The following is a 24,265-nucleotide window of genomic DNA, read 5'->3' on the forward strand; positions in this document are numbered from 1 at the left end:
TTACAAATGGAAAGGAAGACAGAAGGAGATGAAACTTTTTCCTACTGAAAGCTATAAATAGATTGGCTTTTTCAAAATCCAGGTCCAGAGGCACTCAGTGTGTACTTCTCCACATCTACTGCCTACAGCTTCAATGGTCACATGCAAAGACGTTTGGACCATAATGGAGTCCACTAAACTAAACTTTTCCCTTTGGAATAGCTGAAGAAGAATGAACCTTGTTCTGTGAAGACTCCTTGGCCAAGAGAGCACTCCTGGGGCAGATGGATTTTCCCTGCTCCTGCCAAATTACTGAGAAATCAGACTCAAATACTGATTTTGATTACATTAATTACATTAATGCCTGGACAGCGGTTAGAGTAGACATGAAATATTTCTGTTTTTTCCTAGGATTTCAGGCACCTCCCTAAACACTTCTGTGCCAAGCTAAGAGAGAACTACACCGGCTTTGCTTCTTTACCTTCATGATGTCGAGGCGCTCCTCATCACAACGTACGAACACGCTGGATGAGGACGAGAGAGGCAGTGAGGTTGAAAGAGTCACGGCTTCCTGAGCCAGGCGCCGGGCCCTGGCGGCGCTGTTGGCGTCACTCGCGTTTTTTACCTGAGACATGTAGTGGTAATTTACTTTAAAAACCAGTTTGCCGTCATCATCTTCGGAAACCATTTCAAATGTATCTAGAAGATAAAAAGATTTTAATGTGTCAGGAAAGGAGTGAAGTTTATAATGGATTAGTCTTGGATAAAGATTATGAGTGTTAAAATCAGGAAAGTTTAATTTGCATCACACTAATGGAAAAAAAATACGTGTTTTGTGAGTTAACAGTGATCACAGAAACCAAAGCATTATCAGTGCTGGGCTGAAATAATTTCTGCAGCTAATTTACAAGCTTTCATATGCAACTTGTCAAATATACACCACTCCCAACTTGGAAATCTACCAGCTATTCCAGACCAGGAATACGAGGATACTTACGAATGCATCACAATGCTAATAGTGGAACCTGTGTGAAGCCAAGTGCGAGCAGTATTTACTCATGTACTGGTTGCCATGTTATTGAAGAACCATGAAAAACTCCAGTGGAGCTGGTTTTCTTTAATCACTTGCTACACAAAATCTGCAGCACAGCTGCCAGAGGGAAAAGCTCCCACTTCCTACAAACCTAACTCCTACTCTTGGCATACACTCCACAAACATTTGTGAGGAAAATCTCTTACAAATACAACAGCAAAGAAATATGACTGCAAATGCTGTCACTGCAACTCAAATAATACTCAGTGAACATGTTTAAGCAGTAATTTTATAACTCTTTTTTGGATAAGATACTATTAGTTTTTTATGAATTTTTTTTTTGTAACACGTTCCTTTTGTGGCCAAAGTAAGGACCAATTCCTGTCACATTTTCCAAATGCAATATATTGCACTTCATGAAAGGACACAATCAAATTCATTGAAGTTTCATTTAAAAAAAGCATTTTGATTTGAATTCTTTTCTATTTAAAAAATAAAAGCTACATTAACATATATGAGCTTTAAAAAAAATCAAATATTTCAATGTAACTTGAGAACTGAAAGACTCACAAAAAGCATTATTGTAATGAAAACAGAAACACCATCACTTCATTGAATTCATCTGGTTCCTTGAATTACTCTAGTGCATGCTTAAAACATTTCTTATTAGTTCAAAGAGCACAGGAGTTGGTCACCTGAAAACACAGATGTATAGTTTCCTTATGTGCAAATTATCAGTGGTCACGTATGCAAGAGAGTTGTTAACTTTTGAAACAATAAGAGATTCTGTTCAACAGAACACACATTTCTCCAGCGTCTGCTTTCTAAAACACAAACATTCACACTTCTCAACCTACCAAACTGGAGTTTTTTCATGACCGCCACATATTTCTCTTCAAGGGACCGTAAAACAGACAAAGGCTTGGGCTTCACTGCAGCCTTTTTGGAGTATTCAGCCATCTTCTTTTCTGTTGTATAAAATGTGATGATTATTTGTAGTTAACTATGTAATTCCAAGAAAAGCACAGCAAGTGTTGACATTTTATGGTTACATTCTTTTGCAGAGACATCTCAAAACTGGGTGTCACTCAGGATATACGAATCTCTTTTTCTCACTACTGTATATTTCATTATCTGAACAGTTTGGAGTAAATAAAGACCATATTCTCAGCTCAGAAATAATTCATGACAGCTGCTGCTTCTTTGAATATTCTTTTATTGCTTCTTTTATCTTTTTTTAATTTAAAACAGGAAGTATGACATATGCTTGTGTGGATGGCTATTCCCACATGCATTCCTGGACTCTCCAAAATCAGGGGCTGATTATACATGCCTTTATAAAATGCACTCCCCTCATTCAGCTACTTAATCTTTAGTCTTCTTTACTAGACAACCAGATGGTCTTTTGAACATCTGTGAGTTCAACCCACGTCTCAGATTTTTGTTCTGCATTCATCTACTTAATGGTTAATCCAAGTAATAAGATTTAGTTTTAACAGAAAAAGTCTTACTACTAAAGGTCCTGTATGTCGTTTTCTGCCAAGAAAAATAATAATAAAAAAAGTGCTACACAGTTGTGCTGGAAGCTGTGAGGTGTACTCTAACTTGAATTATTCTGTTTCCTGATCAAAACATTTAAAACTACTACAATGTTCCTACCACCTTTGAAAATGCAGTCAGTGGCTGGGGACAGGAGGGAAGTGTTTTGTCTTGCTTTTAAGCTAATTTATAAGTTATCTGTAAATGACTGTATTACAGATAAACAGCATACAGTACTTATGAAGTGTTTCTGTTTCACCTTGGTTTGCTTGGCGCAGACTGGTGGTTGCAGCATAAACGATCTCTGCAGTCTTTTGGATGTCTGGCACCAGGAGGGTCAGTCCCTCTGGTTCTTGATCAGAAGCATCCGGTTTAACTCCTGCTTTAGCTTTGTCTTTTTTAGACCTGCGTGGGGCAAAGAAATAGGATATAACATGAGGGAATATTTTTCAACCAGACATACAGTATCCAGTGCATTTGTCAGCAGAGGAAAATACCAAAGATAGAGGATCAAGACTTAACCAAGCCTTCTGAAACGGAATCTCTCTCGGTACCTTCAGGTTCATCACTGAATGCAGCAACCAGCAGTTCCAACACTGAACAGGCTATGCTGCCTTGGTTTGACAGACAGATGTACACCTGGTATGAGGAGTGAAAGTAGGAACACAAAGCCAGCGATTCCAGTAGAGCAGCTTCTGCTTCAACCTTTCAGGCCTCCCGATTGTTACCCTGCAGGCTGACCTGATGTCTGCACACCTTCACATAGTATTAGGGAACCTTGCAAAATCAAGCTAATCATGTCATGAATATGCATTTCATTCTTGCAGACCATTGTGCAAAACTAAGTCGTAAACAGGTGATAAAGTGCTCCTTCCTGCTGTACAATACACTAGCAATTACTGAAGATACACTAATGGTAAAACTCTAGGAAACCTCCAGTAAAAATTCACAGCACACAGATGAACATCAACCCAGGCACCACAGGACCGTGGGTCAAACATGAAGTTTGCCTCTCTTTGCAGTTCTTTTCTGGGCTATACAAATGTAGACCTTTTATTTCAATAAACAGTTTAATGTAACATAATGTTAAAAGTCTTGAAATATAAAAAGGACCTAGGTTACACTGGATGTTTATAATCGAAGTACTGCAAATCAAAACGTCAATTTAACCACTTCAAATTTTTCTAATGACATTTTTTGAAAATGCAGTGCATACTAACACTGCTGTTTGACAGAAGCTGGTTGGCTAGTAATTTAAGATATATTTAAATCTTTAGATTGTGACAATCCAGTCCTTACTAGCATAGATAGTCAACTGCTGAAATGAGGACAAGGGTATTTGATACTAATGTAACCTACATGTGTGTATTTAAAAGCTTCTGTGTTTCAAGAGCTTGCATAAATTTACAGTCATTCTGCAAATCTTAGGAGATTTTAATGCTAACAGCACCCAAATTATTTTACAAAAATTTCTATACATTTTTGTTTCAACAGCACTTGATTCTTTTCAGACCCAAACAAGTTCAACAGCCAAGTTGAAGTGGTTTTCTCTTTCTCACTAGCCTACCTAGAAGCAAACCAAGAAACTATCTGCACGAGTAAAACAGCAATTTAATGTTTTGATATAGCAAACATATTTCACCAACTATAACCTTTCTGTGTTTTAATCTAGACTGAAATAGTGCATAATGAATGACTCTCTAAACTATTCAGTAGAGGTGATTACTGAATATGGTCTCTGAACTGTACCTAATCAAATAAGAATATCCCTAGAGAGCATTAATAACAAAATACATTACTGTAGCATGGTCCATTTTCCCTGCTCCAGATTTAATCCAAAAGGATGTTAGCCCATTGCAGACTTCAAGCTATTCTGAGCTTTCAGATCCTCAAAGTTAGGAGGAATCAAGAGGCATTAGAACCAGGCCCAGGTTGCATTTGAGGAACACTGTATGACAAAAAAGCAGCAACTGCATCTCTTGTTTATACTTTCTGATCCTTATTATTGCATTTTTCCTTGTGGAAAGCTATGCCAATATTTTTTGAATAACCTACTAAGCACCTTCAGAAATATATATTTAAACCTACCAGACCTCAGTGATAACTGGTTTTAACATCATGCATGTGCCAGCAGCTACCAGTCCCTAGAAAGGTACAAGATTTAGATCTGCCTGCTATTGATGCAGAAGCCTTAAGCTATTTGCTACAAAAGCCTTGGAGAAATTCTGGCTGAGGTAAATGTCAGTGGGCATTATGCAAGAGAAAGATGTGTGAAAAGCAATAAAAATCTGCTTGGTGAAGGTACTGAAAACAAAATTAATTCTTACAAATTCATTTTCAAAACAGTGTTCTTGTGACTCTTTCATCTTCCACTTGCTTTTACAAACAATTTAGACTACTCGTTTGGTTTTCCTCCTTCTATTTGGTCTTAGAATCAAAAAAATCAAGATGTTGACCTCATTAAGCAAAATGCTTCACCACATGCTTAAAAACTCCTACAGAGTGACTGATAGCAACTACCTCAGCAGACAAGGAATATATATCTAGTTGAAGCAGTAGCGAAAGGATACTTCTACTCAAATGCAAACATTCAGTACCAATAACATAATTTCCTCTTGTTCTCCCTGCAGTCCACAACAGTTACACTTCAGCACTTTTGACCTGTCAAAGGAGAATGTATTCTCCAAACATCTCCTGTGCCACCAAGGAAAGGAGATTCTGTCCACTGCGATCATGAGCACAACAGAAAAGCCCTGCCCTGCCTCTCCTCAGAACAGACTTTTGAAATCACGTGTTTGCAAAACAGCTCTGCCCTGACAACTGTAGGTATCTGGGGCTTGTGTGAGTGTCTACATAATGGAGTCAGGCCATACCTGTGGAAGAGCAGTTTAGGAAGTGAAATGCAGGAATAAATCTAACTCAGCCACACCTCTGCCCCATCCAAGTCTCATTTTTGACCTTGATTCTGCCTAATCATGGATTTCAGTCAGTTTCTTAGGGAGGGTAAGATAGCTGGTACACAAATTCCCCAAATTAGACATACTGCCTTATCAACATTTAGCTTCCTCACACAAGTCTTGCTTGTATATTCCAGTGGTTAGTTAGGCTAAAGGTAACCTTTTTCCCCACTTTTGGGGAACAAACTAACTGATATTGCCATAGCATGCAAGACTCCTATGAATGATGACACCCATTTTTTTCTTTTGTCTTCCTACCCTCATTTGATTCGAAAGAATATCAACTTAGTGTCATCAGTCCTGCATGGTTTGTGAGATCACAGAATGGTTTGGGTTGGAAGGGACCTTAAAGAGCATCTCATTCCAATCCCCAGCCATGGGCAGGGACACCTTCCACTAGACCAGGTTGCTAAAAGCCCCATCCAGCCTGGCCTTGAACACTTCCAGGGATGGGGCATTCACATCTTCTCTGGGCAACCTGTGCCAGTGCCTCACCACCCTCACAGTAAAGAATTTTGTCCTACTATCTAATCTAAGCCTACTCTTTCATTTGAAGCCATTCCCCCTTGTCCTGTCACTGCATGCCCTTGTAGAAAGTCCCTCTCCAGCTCTCTTGTAGGCATCTGCCTCACTATTTTATTCTCTACTTCAGCATTATTCAAAAATGTTTGGAGAAATTTACCAGTACATTACAGTTTCTCAGTTTATTTACAATCAACATACAGAAAACCAAGTAATTCCCTAGACTCTAGATGGGAAAATCTGTCAAAGGTTCCCCAGCCATATGTACTCTCACACCGATGATAATTTTTAAAGCTCATAGAGTTTTGCCATCTGAGATAGAACTGAAAATCATTGCAGACATGAACTATTAGACTTCATTTTATATTTCTTTTACATTAGAAGACAGCAGTTCTTTCTAAAAACATATCCTTAAAACGTGTTTATCATGGCTATTAAATAATGCAATTTAAAGAGAACAGGTGCACTGTAAGCTTAAAATCTCACACAGCTCTGGAACTGAAGATGGAGGTGTGAATCTGGTCTATGTACCCATCTCCCTTATGTAACAAAACATCCCGGTCTGGAAAACCTAAAAGTCTGTTTTATTCCCTAAACTGTATGGTTATAAAAGAGCTGAGACAAAAACGTAATTCAAAGCCCATGAAAACGTTCAAAGGGTAACACATATCACCAATGCACTGGGGAATCTTAGAACACACAAAGGAAACAAAGCTCAGAGTCACTGTGAGGGTCCCAGTCACTCAGAAAGGTCAGCAGCCTCCATGAGCCTGCTGCAGCCTTGTGGCTGCTGTATGGACCCTACAAAATAACTCCTTGATCAGATTCAATCTTGGAGTCCTCCAAGGTCAAAGTTACAGCTTTACTGAAGATGATTATTTTTTTTGTCCATAAACTATTTCTCAGTGTGACCTGAAACACATGGCATTGCTTTGTGTGCACATGAGAAAAGCAACCTGATGACTACTCTGCCATTTATGAGCATGTATAACATGGGCAAAACATACTATTAGCTGAGAAAATATCATTCTCCCTTCTTGGTGTCATCTGCACTGCTGCAGTCCTGCCTGGACTCATTCTCTCTCCAAGTGTATCATACATGAGTGATCCAGGGGCACCAGTAGGGCCCCAGCTTGAGAGCAGGAGTTGCTGGGAACTACACAGCTCTCTCAACACCATATGAAGGAAGAGATGAAATATCAGAAGTGAAGTCATAAAGCCAGTAAGATACTTCAGCTGTTTCCTTGCACTCTATCAGCCTGCACAGAAATCTGTATATGCAGATAGCTAACAGTTTTATCAAACTCCTGAGCTTTAGTGCAGGAAAAACCTTTATCTAAATGTTACGATTTTCTGAGTGGAGGAGGAGCCAGATATTTAATTTAGACACAGAAACTTCCCCATACAGTTTTTCAGCCACTGAAGAAAAAGCAGAGAAATGTCAACTCATATTTAAAGAGATGACAGTCACTAATATATTTGCTAGAAGAGACAGCAGTGTACATGCTAATAATTTAAACCATTAATTTAGCTTGTGCTAGAAGATGACAGCCTTCTCTTTACGCTGTGCTAAATGAATAATGAATTATACGCTCCCAAGGCAACTTTAATTTTCAAAGTCAATACTAACACTTCCTCACCCATGCCTGATACTTGGAGGTAAATGTGGTGGTACAGAATGATACCCTTATCAAAGCATTTGCAGACTAAAGCCAATGAACCATTCAGCCCCTGTGCACCCGAGTGCTTATAGCCCAATGTTGCTCAGTCTTAGACTGGGGTTCACTGTCTTGGGATAAAACTAGCCTAGGTTTCAGTAATTCACAGATTCTTAAACAAATCTCCTGAAATCAGGCAAAACAAGCAAGGGACTGTGCCTTTGCAAATGACCACTGGTGAAAGCTGGTAACCTCCTCCCAGATGGCTCCACCTGCCCCACCCTGGGGCTTGAAGCACTATTTACTGACACGAAGCTGCAGCATTCCAAAGCAGAGGCTGCAGGACTGCTTCCTGCAGACAACGATCAGCTCCAAACTTGAACTTCAGCATGCAGCAATAGGAACTGATAGCTGTCTTGTGAAGAAAAGTAAATTAAAACAAATTAGGCCTTGATTCTTGGGGCCCAGTTCTAAAGAAAATATTTTTTGTTTGCAAATTGCACTCTTTCACATCGAAGTTCTCCAAAACAGCAGTGAAGACAATGAAAAACCATAGCAGCGAAAATGCCTCAGGCCTACCTGGTTGTATTGCAGCATCCCCATGAAGCATAGTTACGAATTTTAGAGGAAAGCTTGCTATATAATACATCACATAAATAAGTCACCATCTCATTTTGCCAGAATCAACCATTTGGCATGAGGCTCACCCAGCAGATGTGGTTCCTGCTTTGACACATCAGCAGCTTTCTGCAGCAAAGGCCTCAGCCATCCCAGCAAGCTGATGTCTCAAACTCAGCCCTCGTGGCAACTCACTACACCAGCCTGCCTGCTCTCCAATTACTGATGGTTTTTGACTCCCTAGCAGTCAAAACAGTCATGAGAAATCATCCCATAACTAAACGTAGTCTTCTTCATTATCCAGAAATTTCCCAGTTTTCTAACAGAATACTATGGCCTTTGAAAGTAAATTCAATGCTAACTGGAGTCCAAAACTGTTCCCCTTAAATCCTGGATCAAAGTGGACACTCCCACTCCAACATGGAGATGACATTTGGTAGACATGCAAGTCTGCTGCTCAGAGGATGTGATGTTTTGCCTTTGAAACTAGAACCTATAATTATGGGTTGTTGTTCTGGCAATTTGACCTAAAAGGAACAGCAGATTGTCCCATTTAAGAAATTCATGCCAACACTTGCTTATATTTCTGGCACACCTTCAACTAAAAGGCTGAGAATTCAAACCTTCCACTCCAGTGATTCCAGACTGTTGTTGTTTTCATCCTTGTCTATACACTGCTTTAAGGACAAACAGCACTATGCTTAAACCAATGAATAAAAGACAAGCTGTCCTTTTGCGCTGGTATATCAAAGTAAAACAAGAAAATTGTGCAGATAATGTACAAAGAACCGACCACAGAATTCTTATCAAATCCATCTACTATTAAAATACTACCAATTGTGACTCTAGAATTCTTCTTTGTTTCCAGATCCTAAGCTGGCACTGAAGAACTACTCATACTGTATTTACTTTACAAAATTGAGGAGCTTATGAACAGTAGTCACACACCATTCTCACAGAGAAACTTTTTAGACTTCAGCCTGGGGAAGTGACATGAGAAGATACAGGTTTCCATGGCCACTAAATCCGAGGCTAATGTGTGACCAGATTAGCAAAGGAAAAACAGTCAGCTATTCTGGTGGAGAATTATATACACAGATATTGGAAATGGATTACACAGAAGCCAATTATCTTTCCTGTTTTAAGAAGATTACATATACCATGATATATATAATATTGCCAGCAAGCACAAGCTGACTCTTTTAGGCGGGCATCCAACATAAAGAACTGGTTTTTGTCCTTCCCAGTTCTGTTTCTTCTGCACTAAGCTAGCAAAAAAAAAAAAAAAAAGTGCCACTAAAGGTACTGTTCATGCTTGATAAGCAAGACTTGTAATCTCAGTCAGGAAGGATTAGAGAAATTTATGGGTAAAGTCCAGTCCATCACGAGTTACTAGAAAGAGTTCCCCAACAATGAGATTCCTACTCAAAAAGTCTCTTGGGTAGTGGTTGGTAAATATTCCGAGTTAATAGTGGGAGAAAGAACATTCTCTGCACACCTTTTCCTGACATTGTATTTACCTTCTTTTCACGATGTTTCAGCATATACTTAGGGACAGTGCTAAATTTTGCAGAGAAGGACAGGTCATTATTTCTTAACAAGCTGTCTTTAAATTGGAAGCAAGTAAACAGAATCAAGAAACCAATTAATTACTGGAAGCAGAAAATTATTAAAATAAAGAAATTAAAATCTGCATTGCAACATTTATAATTACCAATGAAATGACAAGAGTATGCAAATCTACCAGCTCCTATCTGTCATACCAAAACCATTCCCTCTAAATAGTACAGTAAACCAGACAGATACATACAAATCTAGATCAAACAGATGGTATATTCTCACTCTGGATGGCAGCATCCATCCAGAGAAATATACAGAACTCAATCTTTTTTCACTTCTATATTCATATATTCACATGTCCTGTTCCAGCCAGAACAGGGTTAATTTTTGCAGTATCCAGGAGCGGGCATGGCCAGGACCCAGAGGTTATTCTACACCACCTCAGACCAGTGCTGGGGCAGGGGAAAGGGACTCTCCTTTGGGAAGAAGGGGTTCCTTCTGGTCAAGTAAGCATCGTGGAGGGAGCAGATGGGTGGTGCCAGTTCCACACTGGCAGGAGCAGCTGGATAATGCCCATTCTGAGCTGGAGGGAGGGGTCAGGGTGGTGTAACTGCAGCTGCGTTGAGCTCTGTGCTGAGCATTTCTGCATATGAATCAATCTCTCTTTTATACACTTTTGTTTATAATACTGTTGCTGTTTATAATATTCAGTATAATATTCTTGTTGTTTATAATACTGTTTTCTTATCTCATTGCTGCTTCCAGGTTGTTGTTAATACTGTTTTCTTATCTCATTGCTGCTTCCAGTAAATTGCTCTTATCTCAACCCATAATTTTTAGTTTTCTGTGCCTCCGAATCTCCTCTCCAGCCCACCACAAGGGGAGGGGAAGGTGGGAGCTAGCAAGGGGCAGCATGGTTTGGAGCATCTCGGTGGGAACACTACCTTGGGGAGTACCAGTCCTAAACCACAACAATACAGTTTAAATGAAGGATAGGGCTGATGAAAGTGCTTACCTCAGCCGGTTGGTATAGGTATCTACACAGGTCTTCATTTTAGCCAACAAGGTCCCAACAGAAGCCTGTGACTCCAACTGTTCTTCCTCCTCTTCGCTGCTTTCTCCGGACAGAGGAAGAAGTAACGGCACCATCGATGTGCAGGATGCAATAGCACGGAGCAATTCCAGCAGAGCTCGGTACAGGGGAACGTGTCGAGCCATATCCAAAACTAAGAGAGACAAACAGTTTACAAAAATTACTAAAACTGGAGGCCCTTTCACTCTTAGTACAGATGTTTTAAATAGAAAAGCTAGATTTTGGTAATTATTAAAATACTAATGAAATGAAATGATAAAATACAGTATTTTGTAATAGCCATTTTTAATTTGTGTTGTAATGGACCTGTATAGAAAGAAATTCACAAGATATCTGGGAAACAAAGGTTAACAAAAGACATGAGGACAAAAGCACTAACAAGGTATGGAACAGGATTACCACATGCTATATTCATTTCCGGTACTTAATACACAGTCCTGGCTCAAATTGTATGCTTACAGTAATCGCAAACAAAAATCTATGGCGGAAAAATTGTAACCTATGGCGTAGCAGAGTAGCATTTGCTGAATCTAACTGCATAAGCATTAATAAAGACTTTCACATCACCCACTTTATTTACAGTCATCTTCTCCTTTGGGAAAATTTGTCTGCATTATTGCAAGAATATTCACGGTCCTTAAATGAATGAAGTCATCTACTAAGTAGAAGACTAGTTTTACTTCTTTTCATGAAGGAAGTATCATTTAAAAAACCATTATGCATCCTTCAGAGCACGCAAATTTTATCTGCATACATATGAACCACAAAACAGTAAAGATGAGTAAGAACATACATTAGGCAGGCAAACCTCACTGTCTTAGTGCTTTTCAGTGTGATATATACGTGTTATGGAAGTAACTGTGGGTAGAGTACAGGCATCAGCTCCTCTGATTAGGAAAGACAGGCAGAGATACACAATTCTAACGGATTCTCTAGCACCACAATGTTTATTTTTCTCCTCCACTTGTTTGGACAAATATGTAATGGATGTCATTTCAACTGACTTTGTATCATTAATAGAAATCCTGAAAATGTAGCAATAGGCAGATAGTTTAACACAGCTGCTTCCTCTGTCCCTAGGACATGCTATTTTTAACATAACTGCAGAAAATATTTGCTTTAAAGTATTCACAAATGACTGAGTTTGTGGTAAAATAAATTTATTCTTTTTCCAGCAAAAAAACCCAGACAATAAAAAGCCTCTGACAACTCACATTAGGACAGAACAAAGCACAGAAGAACTCTTTAATGTTTCATTTAGCACATCTCATCCTCCAAGCTAAAGCAGATCACAAACTTTCAAATCCTGTCACCAAACCCTTAGCTCTAAATACAGCATGATGGGACAGTATAAACAGCCAAGCTAAATTCAACAAGCCAGTTTATGCAGGTTTAAGACTGGATTTATCTCTGCCAGGAGTTCTTTAATCAACAGCTTGCTATTTGTCTTTTGAGTCCATTACAATGGCACAAACTCTTAACTGGGTGAAGTGCTGTAGAACAGGAAGAAAATTTACCAAAACAAAGTATTAAACTGCCAGGCCTGGTATCATGGCTCTAAAAACAACCCTTGTCACAATACTCCATATATCTAAAGCAAACCAAATTTAAACCCTGGCATTAAGAAATCAGTTTCGATTATCTGCTGATTCTTACATTTATATATATATAAAATATATATATATAAACAATGGTTGCCCCCCAAAAAAATCCCCACAATGTGTAAAAATAGATCTGATAATGTGTGGATTTTAAAAAAACCACACACACACAAAAAACGGGGGGGGGCGGGGCAGGGAGGGGAAGAGAAGAAAAGAAGAAAAATAGAAAAGGGGGGTGGTGAAAGAAAGGGCAACCATAAAATATATCGTACCATAGTGTAGCCCTGGCCAGAAACCACCTCCCAACTGTAGTGCTGAAGACCAAGTGGCTCCTCAATTTAATCAATAGCTGTTTATTATGAGGATAGTGAGTGAGGGAGAGATACGACCTCTTAGATAACCATGGCATTTCACTCTGGAAGGCTTTTATTTATTTATTTAAACTATGAAATTTTCATGAGACCAGAATACATAATTTCAAATCCTTCAATGCTGGTTTGCCCTCTCCTTTGCTACATGGATAGTTAAGTTCAAAATTACCGTCGTGATGGGAACTGAACTGACATAACTTTAAAGTGGGAATGTTTTCCAGAGAGATGAGAGAGATTTCTGGTTTTAGCAGATCCAACTCACTTGCACTGCTTTGCAATAGTTCCCATGTGAAAAAAATGAAATGCATCCACCTGGCTTCATTTTAAACAATCTTTTAGGGAACAACTACTAATTTCTTTTACCTTAATGCCAGACTCCATGAAACTCAATTTTTGGTACTATCATGTGTCTTATGCTATTTTTCTCCTTTATTATACCTACTAAGAATTGTGACTTGTGCAAGTGTATTTTTCTGTCCAAAATGCCTGAACTCCCTTCCATCCCCAATCTAAATCCTCAAAATGTTCATCGAGACTGAATACCTAGATAAATATCAGAAAAACTTGCTGTAAATGACTCAAAATTGGCAAATTACTGTTTATTATCTTCATCTGGCAGTTCACGTACTCCTTGTGCCTACTTTGCTTTCAACTGAAAGAATGCCAAGCTGATTTACAGTGTATGCTTCCTGCAGATACAGCTCTGCTTTCTGAAAGAGGTGAAGAAGACTTGAGCAAATGTTGAGCTCTATGCAATTTTTCAGACACTGTGTTTAAGCCGCTAGAACAAGAAGACAATCTTTTGTAAATTACACCCCTGGCCCAGATCCACTCTTTGCTAACCTGTCCACCTCCCCCTGGCATGACCAGCTGCACCTACAGATGTCCTAACAGCAATTTTCTGCACTGAGAGAGGCTTAACAAGTCCAGCAGCATTCCAAGTAGAACCTCAATGTTCAGGCTGTGCCACCCACACTCCATCACCATCCTTACTGCTTTTAGTGTTTGCAGCATATTTAGTTGGGATTTAGGAAACATGTCTTTTCTTTAGATATCATTATGCATTTATTTGGGGACAGTATTTCAGATATATAAATATAAAAGACACAGGTTTGTAATAAAAAAAATGAATTTGATCCTGTAACAAAGTCCTTTAAGGGAATTGAATTGAAATACTACAAACATGAATTAAAACATAAAATACAAAATTGCAAATTAAAAAAGCCTATTTCCACCAAATAGAAGCAATAGAACTTTTGGACAACTATCGTCACATAAAGGTATCTGGACAACTAAGACACCAACAATTTCGATTTCAAGCAAATATAAACTTCAGTGAAGAACAAATGTTAAAAGTAAACCACTGTATTCTTCAAAGTATGCTCTCCCTTGGGAACATATCTAACTTTTTTTGTCTGACTCAATTGAGCAATGAAGGTGTATCATAACACTTTACCTGAATTAAATATGATAGCTTCTCTTGTAAGAAAAAAAATCCAACACACCATGAGACAGAAACAAATACTTTTACTTATACCAGACCTATAATTTGAATACCATTAGCACATATGTAATAAGCCAGAATCTTTTTATTTGGGTACTTTGGTTGTGTAAGAAGGTGCCAACAACCTTTGATTTCTACGGACACGCACGTAAGCACACCAAACTGCAAATACACAGCACTCCTAAGAAAATGAAAATGGGAGATTAAAATCCTTGGCTTTGTAAAAATGACACATGGGTGTATTATCCAGGATTCTCTGTTATCCCAAAGACAAAACAGTTACTAGATAATGACAGATACCTTTCACAAAGAGCTCAGTTTGGGGCTCTCAGGCTCCTGCACCAAGTACACTCAGACCGTCCTGGCTGTCAGGCTCCCACCAGCTGTAGTGTCTGTCACATCTGTTCATTTTTGTGCTGTTGGTGCTCCCTGATTCTGTGGCTCAGTGAAGTGCTAAGGAATGTTCAGCTTCCAGCCCCACAGACCAGTTCAGAAGCTCCCCCTTGTTGACTCTCAAACAGAACTGCTGCCCCAGAGAGCCCACCTGAACTTCTGCCGGGTTTCTTGAGCACTTCTTCAAATGATTACTGTATGACACATACTTTAAAAGTAAAGATTAAATTATTTCATTTCTAGACTCAAGGCAGGGATTTGCATTCAGGTTTTATCCTGCTTCCTTGTCTGCCTTAACCAGGGCTGTCAGGATAGGTCTGCCTGGGGACAACCGTGGTGTTTCAGAGAAGGCTCCAAAACCAGAGGTGGGAACTGGCTTCTGCACCACCTGACCAAAGCTGCTTCCCCCACAGCCTGCCATGTGATTCACCACTTGCACTGCATAAATACACATCAAGGTCTCACCTTTTGGCTATACCAGCAGTTAGCTAGTTCAACCAGCAGAGCATGAAGCAGAGCACAGGCTAAAAACTGCAGCTGAACCTGGAGCATGAGCAGGCAGCTGCAGGACAACCACCACGGCCCCTCACGGGGGCCCAGAGGCAGCTGTGACAGCCCAGGGTGACAGGGCAGGGCAGGAGGTGACAGAGAACAGCAGGGCAACAGCACCATGGGGGGGGTGGCCAGATGATGGCAGCAGTGCTCTTAAAGGCTGGAATACCAGTGCTACCACACACAACTGTTGACAGTAGCATCTTTATTACCACCTTTGTTTTATTAATTAAGCAATTGTGAGTGGACATGTCCAAAAACCACATCCATATCCTACTGTCCCTGATGATTAGCAGAGGCAACAGGCAGCATACATATTTGCTCACAGTTCACATCAAAAAAGTATCTCAGGTCTAGATTTATTCTGTTGTGCTTATGGAAAGCAGAAATCTCATTAAGGTCACTGCCATTTGCTAAGATAGGTAGGGTAGGGATGGCAAACATCTGGAAAACCTTATCTGGGGATAAGGTCTCACCCTCCTTTTCCCAATCCTTTTGGTAATAAAGGTCAAGTGTTACTAGAATCACTACAATTCAGCCAGTCTCTTGCCACAATACTTGCAATTTAGAAAGATGCTGAATGAAGGCTAAATAGGTAAAAAAATAGAGATTTCATAAAACTAAATCTCCCTTATATGCTAATAACAATCAGTCTGATTTGGGTGGAAGGAAAAGGAGTATGACTGAAGTTGTATTAAGAAGTCTTGAGTTGCTGAGCATCCTGTCTTTCAAAACCTGCAGTCTTTCATGTGCCTAAATATCATGGGATATTAAGGCATTTTGGAGAACTTTTAATCTATGCCTACTTATTCCTGGGAAGCAGTCGATTAACATTTAAAGATTGTGTTGATTTCAGAATGTTTCAATTGCTTTCCACAAATCTATCTGTTCATCACTAATATAGATCTATTTCTTACAAATATCTAAGACTAGGCATATGCAATTACAACCTCAATATAATGAAAAAGCACATGAGGGCGGGTAGTTTCACAGGATCAAGGTATCACCTTAAATTTCTCATATATCTGTAGCAAGATAATGACTCAACTGAGTCTAATATTCCTTTGCTTTCTTTTAATATTATACAATGCTCAAACAAAGAATAGCCAGGCCTAATGGCCCATTAAATAGACAGTACTGAACAGCAATAAATTTTTTTTGCAATTGATTTAACATCCTCAGTTCAGCTTAACTGGCTATGAATAAGATTATTTCCATTGCCAAGGATATTTAAAACATCATACAGAATATGCACATTTATTCTAAAATTAAGCAAACTATTAATATAGTACGTCCATTATATCAAAAAATCTTCACACTTTACAGCAAATTAAAGAAACAAATACAGAACAGTGATTAGTAAGAAAATTATGAAAAGTTCTGCTTTACTTGCATCTAATGTCAAGGCCTTCCCCACTGTGATTCTCGCTGTGACTGTACTAGGAATTCCTACCCCAAAGGAGCCTACAAACTTGATGCAAAAAAACCCCAAAACAGCCACTTGAGGAAAAATAAAAAAATCAACACCTTTACCAGTTTTACAAGTATGACACTGCCAAATGCAGATCCTCCTTGCTTCTGTGCTCTGAGAAAAGCTGTCTATATATGCTCTCAATCTTTCTCCTGTATGTAACTTCTCATTTTCTGCACTCATTATTTAAGGATCTAGTGAATTTCAGTTGTTTTAGAGGCCCACAGAAGTATTTTTCTTCTGTACTATCTTGTTTTACTTCTGACTGATACACATGACTGATGTTCTGCCTTTGTTGAAGGAAAGAAGGTTGTGCTGGCAGCCACAGCAGAAGGCACCACTGAAAACTATTCCAAAACTACAGTCCTTTTATTTCTTTTCCCAAAGAGATCTGCCACTGCAAATATGAGAGAGATGATCATGAATGATCAATTAAAAGGAAGTAGCTGAAAAGAAAAACGTGTTCTGGAGAGAACCCATATGGTAAACCCAGGAAATGTAAGGGAGGCCTCCTTCTTGCATGGGGTAAAGTTTCCAGTAACCCAAGAGATGCCTCCAAATCTCATTTCTTGTTTTGTTTTGGAACGGTTTCACTACGATGTTTTATCTTCCTGGAAAGAGGAATGATTGTGTTTCGTTAAATATTCATTCTGAAGTAGCCATGTAATCCTGCTTCTGTTTTAAGCAACGTGAAAGAAAACCACTGACAGTTATGTAGAGTAACTATGTTATAAAACTGTTCTATTAGTATCATGCACAAATGCTCAAAATTTACTACAGGGTATCCAAATCTCCCCTGCAAAACCCCCAAGAAAGTACCTATGTATTACAAGTGACCTATTTTTTCTTTCATAGTAATTAAGTTTTAAAGATATGGGATCATCAGCTCAGGTAAAAAGTAAAATAAGACATCCTTATTACCCTGCTACTCACTAAAGTTTAAGACCAACATTAAGATCACGACTACAGTACCACATTCACCTGGCTCTACATTTTTCTTTTTTCTTTTATTTCACTCTTTTTAACCTCCAAATAAACTAAAAGTAAGATCCTAAAGTTCTGCCAATTTTACACCATTCCTAAAACATGCTTAGTAATTACTGAGGACATTTTTTTTTATGCCTCAGTATGTTATTCACAAACTTAAAACCCATAGCTATGATCAAATTAAAGACTTCAGAATCTCATTATCATACTAAAGATTCTCAGCTGCTATGAACACCACTGTTCAAAAAAAAACCACACAAAGGAAACACTCATTTTGTATTTTTAATTAAAACCTTCAGAAGACACAGTCTTGTGGCCACATAGACGGCCAAGCATGAGTGAGGCACTCTGTCTTTCCAACAGGGCCACACATCCTTTTACAAAATATTTTAAAACTGGAGCCGTTCTTCAGCCCCCCTTCGCTGCATCTTTGCAAACATATGATCTATGAATGCAGTCCCTGCTGCAGGCAATAGTGTCAGTTCCAAATACGTCATGCTCTGCTGCCTCTTGATTTTCTGTTTCAGAATCAACCCAGGGCAAGCCTCTTTTATAATAGGCCTAATTAACACGCTGTGTTCCGCTCTGCTTTTATAGAAAAAGGGATTGCCCACAGAGCAGTTCAAAATCAGATCTCTAAGAAAACATTAGCCTTTAGGTAAAAATGAAACAAAAGCTTTCCAAATATTGTCATCTTGTAATAATTTAATTAGCTTGACTTTTTCTTCACTTTTAAAAATAGGAGTAACACCAGCATTTTCACAGTACTGTTTTCAGTGTTAGGGAAAATGACATCAGGAGGGACTAGTCCCCTGAATAATGAAGCAGGAGAAAGCGGTTAAGCACTCTTGCAGGTCATGAGTAACAAAGCCCATGTCAGAGCAGTAAAACAATACAAGAAGGGTGGGCCTCTGAATTTAATGGGTACAGTGTCATGCTCCAAATTATTACTATTATTGTTCAGATACAGCTTGAACATTTTGTTCTTGTGATGTCAGCACTGAGCCTGTTAGCAGTCAAAAAAATCAGATCAAATGTAAGAAAAGCTGAAGACAAATTAGAAATTAATTATTGAGGCTGCATTCAGTAATTAGAATCACTTCAACACCATGTGCATTTCCCCCTTTTATCAGAGAGATGGGACAGACCTGGAAAAGAGAGAGAAGGGTGACTAAACAATGCAAGATACAGAATGAGCTGCTGCACTATCTAAAATGAAATAAAGACATTGCAGCCTCAGTGACTAATGAAGGGTACCATAAAGACATTGCTTTTAAATTATCAGTGGCAAGAAAATGAGTAGAATTGGACTTATCAATATATTCAAAGGAATGGGCACACCATTAGAAGAAATAGTGCCATTTGTACAAGAACATACACTACACAATACATCACTTTTAAGGTTTGGAAAAGCTTAGCACTAAATGTCAGGGTAGTAAGTATTATCACAGGTTCAAAAGTAATTGGGTAAATTGATGTAAGAACAGGCCATCAAGGGCTAATAAATGAGGGGACACCACCCTTGGCAACATACTAGCAATACCAAAGTAGCATCTGCATGTCAGCCCGTTATTGTCCACTATTGGTGATAAAGTAGCAGGCTAACAACCTTGGTCTGTCTTGGCATTACTATTACGGTGTGCTCTAGGAAACTTGGAAAAAAAAAATTTAACTGCAACAGGAGATGAAAACTGTGCTCAATTATACAGGCAAAATGCATTGCTCAGGGAAGTTGGTCAGTCATCTGTAGTGGCTCAAAAGTACTGCTCTTAACCATTTCTGCTTTGCTTATTTTTTAAAGAATATTTGATTTTGGAGAAATTGAGTATTTTCAGGAAAGTTCTGTTTACAAGTCAAGTCAAACAAGACTTTTCACACATGTATCCATGAACCCAGAAAAAACCCTTTGCCAGAAAAAGTGGAAGGCATTTCATTAGGCCAATGTGTACAGTTGAATAAACAAGACACAATTTCCTGCATTTGAAAGGATGGGAAAAAGAAACCCAATCAGTATGAAAGACATGAAAACCAAACTGAGCTTTTAAAGCATAAGTGGCTACTAAAACCACACATAATCCCCAGTTTTGGAGATATTACTATTCAATGCCACACTGTAGTCCCTCATAATGGAATCCACTAGGGATCACTCTCTGCCATGAAACAGAGCTCCAAATAAACCTGAAAAGGTGGTCAGGTAATGGACAGATTATTCTTGGAGGCTACAGAGCAATCTCATATGGGGAGTTGGGAATATATCATCAACAAAGAATAATTAATGAAATCTAAAAACGCAGAATTGTGTATTCATTGGTTTTGTTTGATTGAAAAAGTGGCCCAGTGTAGAAAGGCTGTGAGCAAAGTACTGAAGAGTAAGTACATACTGCCATGGGATCCAACCTCACTGCAACTTTTTATAATCTCTCCTCTGAAAGAAAGCTGGATTTACCCATTACCAGCTCTTAAAACCATCAAAATATGAAGGAACTCAATTAAAGCATAAAGCTCTAACCAAATCACGCTTGCATCAAAAAAGAAAACAAGTGTAAGGAAGCATCAATGCTCTAGGAATGTTCTATATTGCCAAATAAATAAAGAATAATATATAGAAAGGCATAAATAAAATACAAAATAATTAAAAAAAATATATTAAAAATGTGAAGAAAGACACATATAAAGAAAGGAATTCAGAGACTGCACGAAGACAAGTTGTTTGCCTGGTCAAGGGATAAAAAAAAACCTTACTACTAATACAACCCTTTAGTATGGCATTTAGTAGATAGAAAGGACCAATGATTTCTATTTCAGGTCGATGTACTGAAATAAGTCTAATAGTAAAGGTAAGCTAGAAGTGTCAAATTACCTTCCACTTAGGAAAATAAGAAAATATTTTCTGCAGAGAATAATACAAGGTTTAAATATCCTGCACAACAACCCTTTCTCAAAAAAGTAAAAATAAATTCAAAATAAATAAGAAGGTGGAAGCTTTCCTATCATCTCATGTTAAGTGTCTTAAGTGTGCAACACTACACCGAGATGAAAGGAAAGGTATCACTACCCTCAGAACGTGGATCAGGATTTCTATAAAAGTTAATCTGACTTTCACCATCCCTGCAATGGAGGCGGGAACAGTGATTTCACTATTTTTGGCAGAAGAGTGGGCAAGCAGCCACCTTGAAATGGTCCTCAGTCTGAGCGTTACCTCTTCCAGGCCATAAAACAGTCACTAGTATTTTAGAGTAAGATAGGAATCGAAAATAAGATGGAAACCTGCCATTTCATTGCACATGCTGCAGAAATAGATGCAGAAATTCAAAATTAGATAATAAAGTTGTGGAGTGTTTTTAAACCATTACTTCAGCAGATGGAAACAGGCCAAGACTTAGGTCTTCTGCTCTGTCAGCAGAGGATACCAACACTGTTACTGGAATGAAAGGATGTGCGATTCCTGTGCTTTATTTTTTCTGTATGCATGAGCACACCTACAAGATCATGTCCTCAGGGGCCAGAAAGGAGACTATTTAAGCATCTCATTCTGCATTAAATATCTCATTATTTCGCTTGGCCAAGATGGCAGAGCCACTGTGCATACGCAAAACAGAACTTTTATCACTCCAGCATATATTTCAGAGAATAGTTGGTTGTTTAAATACCAAGATGGGCTTTTAGTAAACACACGAAGTGCAGGCTGAAAAGAAAAATTAAAGCTGAACAGCCTCCTTGAGTCTGAGTTAAATGAAGGGTAACCCTTTGTATTCACTGCATATTCAAAGTGCCTTAGAGTGCAAATAGCTCTTATCTGGTAAATATATCAACCATATGAATAATATGATTGGAAGAATCATCTCAGACTTGTGGAATAGGAGAATTTGCACCTTCCATACAACCTCATGCAAGTTCCTGCACCACTTACTAGAACAGATCATCCCCCATTATGTTACAGCAGAACAAAAAAAAACCTCAAAATAAAATACGATATTCTTTTTTTAATGAGCTGCATTATCTCAATGTCCTCTAGAGAAGACAAGAAGATAGAAATTCCATCATAAAAAACTATACTTTGTATTGGAGTAATTTACCACAGACTACTTCCTTCAACCACAGAGATCCATTTCCTTGGATTTGTAGTCAGGACTAAGAATACCCTCAGAGGATAGTAAGAAAGGAAATACTATGAATGGGAAGAGCCTGCATAACAATATGGGAAGTGCCAGATATATTTACAGTATTTTATTTTCAAAAACAGGAGAGGAAAAAAGAACACAAAAGAAATAAATGACAAATGCCCAGAAAATGAAAGCCTATCACTTGACTAAATAAATAAGACTCTCAACTGCTGAAGATGAAAGCCAGCCCTCACCTCAGTAAGTTCTTCAAATGCACATGGAGCTACACACCCCAAAACTCTTCCCTGAAAGTACAGTGAGCTTGCTCTTGGGAAAAGCAAAGCAAAAATGTCTACAACAAACCCTGGCAATCTGCTCTGCACATGAACAGAAAGGGATTGTTCGTTTCTTTAGTCGGGAAATTTTTAACAGCTTATCTAATTGTGCTGCCACTACTTGAGAAAGCCACTAATATGGAGAAACAAAAAACTGAGTATGTATTACTTATAGTTCTTTCAGAGGTCTTTTGTGTACTGTAAAACATTTGTGTCCTGTTAGTGGTTGCTGTATCTTACCAGGAAGGCACAAGAGTTAAAATAAAAAGGAAGAAAGCACACTGGACATTGCTGTATAATATGGAACTGTAGGACATGTAGTGTGGTGTCACATTCTCCTCTGAAGTCATATTCTCTTTTCAAAAAAGACTGAGTCTGTTGGTAATGAGGCATCATTTTTACAATTAATTCTTAATGCCTCTAGTAAAATCTGTGAATGTTTGTAGCATGTGGCACCGCAGAGCATTCTATTTCAGACATCCACCATGCATATTCCCAACCATAATTACCAAGCCTAAATGAAACTGCTTGAGATGTACTGTCTGACTAAAGTAAAATAAGAAAAAATGACAGGACCGGTAATAGTTATACCGGAAATTTTGAAAAATGCAGTGTGGTACCTCCAGGTTTAAAGGGCTGGTTGAATGCCTTTACTGTTTATCCTCAGAGGGGAAGCCAATCTAGTACTTACAGACTCCCAATCTTGTCCTGGGAGCAGGGATACAGCTACCAATGTCAGTTTCTGATGAAGGAAAAAAAGGGAACTCCTGGGTGAAATGCTCGTGGGCCTTAGCAATGAGACAAATGGTCCAGGAAAGCCTAAGGATAAATTCCCTCAACGCTAAACTTTACTGTCTCATGCCTTGAACAGTCAGGGCAGTGGCCTGCACTGTTTTCTCAAAATTAAACAGCCATCACAAGATGGTGACAGTCTACTGGCAGAGGGAATTTCACTGAACACTCATGGCCAAACCCGAACACTTTTGAAGACAATCACCCAGACCTTTTATTTCTCAAGTGAACAATTAAAAGTAAGCATACAGAAACTAATTTCAGGAATGAAATGAGCACCAGCTGCATCTCATGTATGATTTGTTAGCTTCTATACATCCTTGTATCAAGGATAAGCATCTAACTGTATTTCCCCTGAAAACTTATTAAGAAAGGTAACTCATCTGTGGGAGGCAGGAAGGCAAACACCATAGTTTAGTTTCCTTTTACATAAGACATATTACGCAGTGGAGTACAAGGCATAAAGGTCTGTCAAAAAAGTATATCTCCACTTAGTACCCGAAGAGTTATGTCTGAGTGGATCCAAAGGGGAATTTTAAAAAATAACAGGTCTTTGGCAGGCAGATACAGATACATGAGCAGTCTGTCGCTCAAGCTTTCAAGACAGTCCATATTATCCTGTAACCACAAAGGTCCAGAAATTCATAGTGGTCTCACATGAGGAAGAAATCTTGTTTACTTAGGTTTTCAGGACTGTCCTGTAAAGCACCCTCAGAAGCTTAGTAATCAATTGGAAAAACTTCTGTTATTTAAGGCTCATAAAAACAAACACCCGACTCCTGATCCCAGAGTAAAATACTCTATCATTTAGGCAGCAGGACAAAGAACATGTGGGTGAGAAGCAGAAGGAAGAATAATGTGGGATGTGAGAACCCCCACTGAAAGCTCATCTTTACCCTTCTGTTGGGGTTGTAAGAGGTCTAGTTTTTTTTCTGTTGAAGGAATTTTCCCCCATACTGTTACTGAGACGACAAATCGCTGGGTGCTTAAGAGAAACAAAAGACCGGGCTGCTCCTTTTGTTTCACCTGGGTGTGTGGGCAGTTGGGTCTCCGGCGTTTGGACAGAGAGGAGCTTGCTTGCTTGGGCTGCTTTTCCTTGTGCTGGAAAGCCCCGGGATCCCAAAGCCGCTTTCCCTGCCCCGCTCGGAGCCGGGCCGCGGCCGCCCTGCCCCGCCGTTGTTTCCAGCCTTCCAGGCG

General features: G+C 38.9%; 1 protein-coding gene across 1 annotated transcript in view; it reads right to left on the reverse strand.

Moving 5' to 3' along the window:
- Window positions 1–24,265, reverse strand: part of BIRC6 (baculoviral IAP repeat containing 6) — a 159,039-nt gene that overhangs the window by 12,248 nt on the left and 122,526 nt on the right. Inside the window, exons 65-68 of the mRNA XM_008643347.2 lie at window positions 10,882–11,092; window positions 2,811–2,956; window positions 1,870–1,980; window positions 461–678 (exon numbers count right to left, since the gene is read on the reverse strand). Coding sequence (XP_008641569.1) covers window positions 461–678; window positions 1,870–1,980; window positions 2,811–2,956; window positions 10,882–11,092 — 686 coding nt within the window. The remainder of the gene's footprint in view (window positions 1–460; window positions 679–1,869; window positions 1,981–2,810; window positions 2,957–10,881; window positions 11,093–24,265) is intronic.

This window comes from Corvus brachyrhynchos, unplaced genomic scaffold (assembly GCF_000691975.1).
Source record: "Corvus brachyrhynchos isolate BGI_N302 unplaced genomic scaffold, ASM69197v1 scaffold70, whole genome shotgun sequence".
Taxonomy (NCBI): domain Eukaryota; kingdom Metazoa; phylum Chordata; class Aves; order Passeriformes; family Corvidae; genus Corvus; species Corvus brachyrhynchos.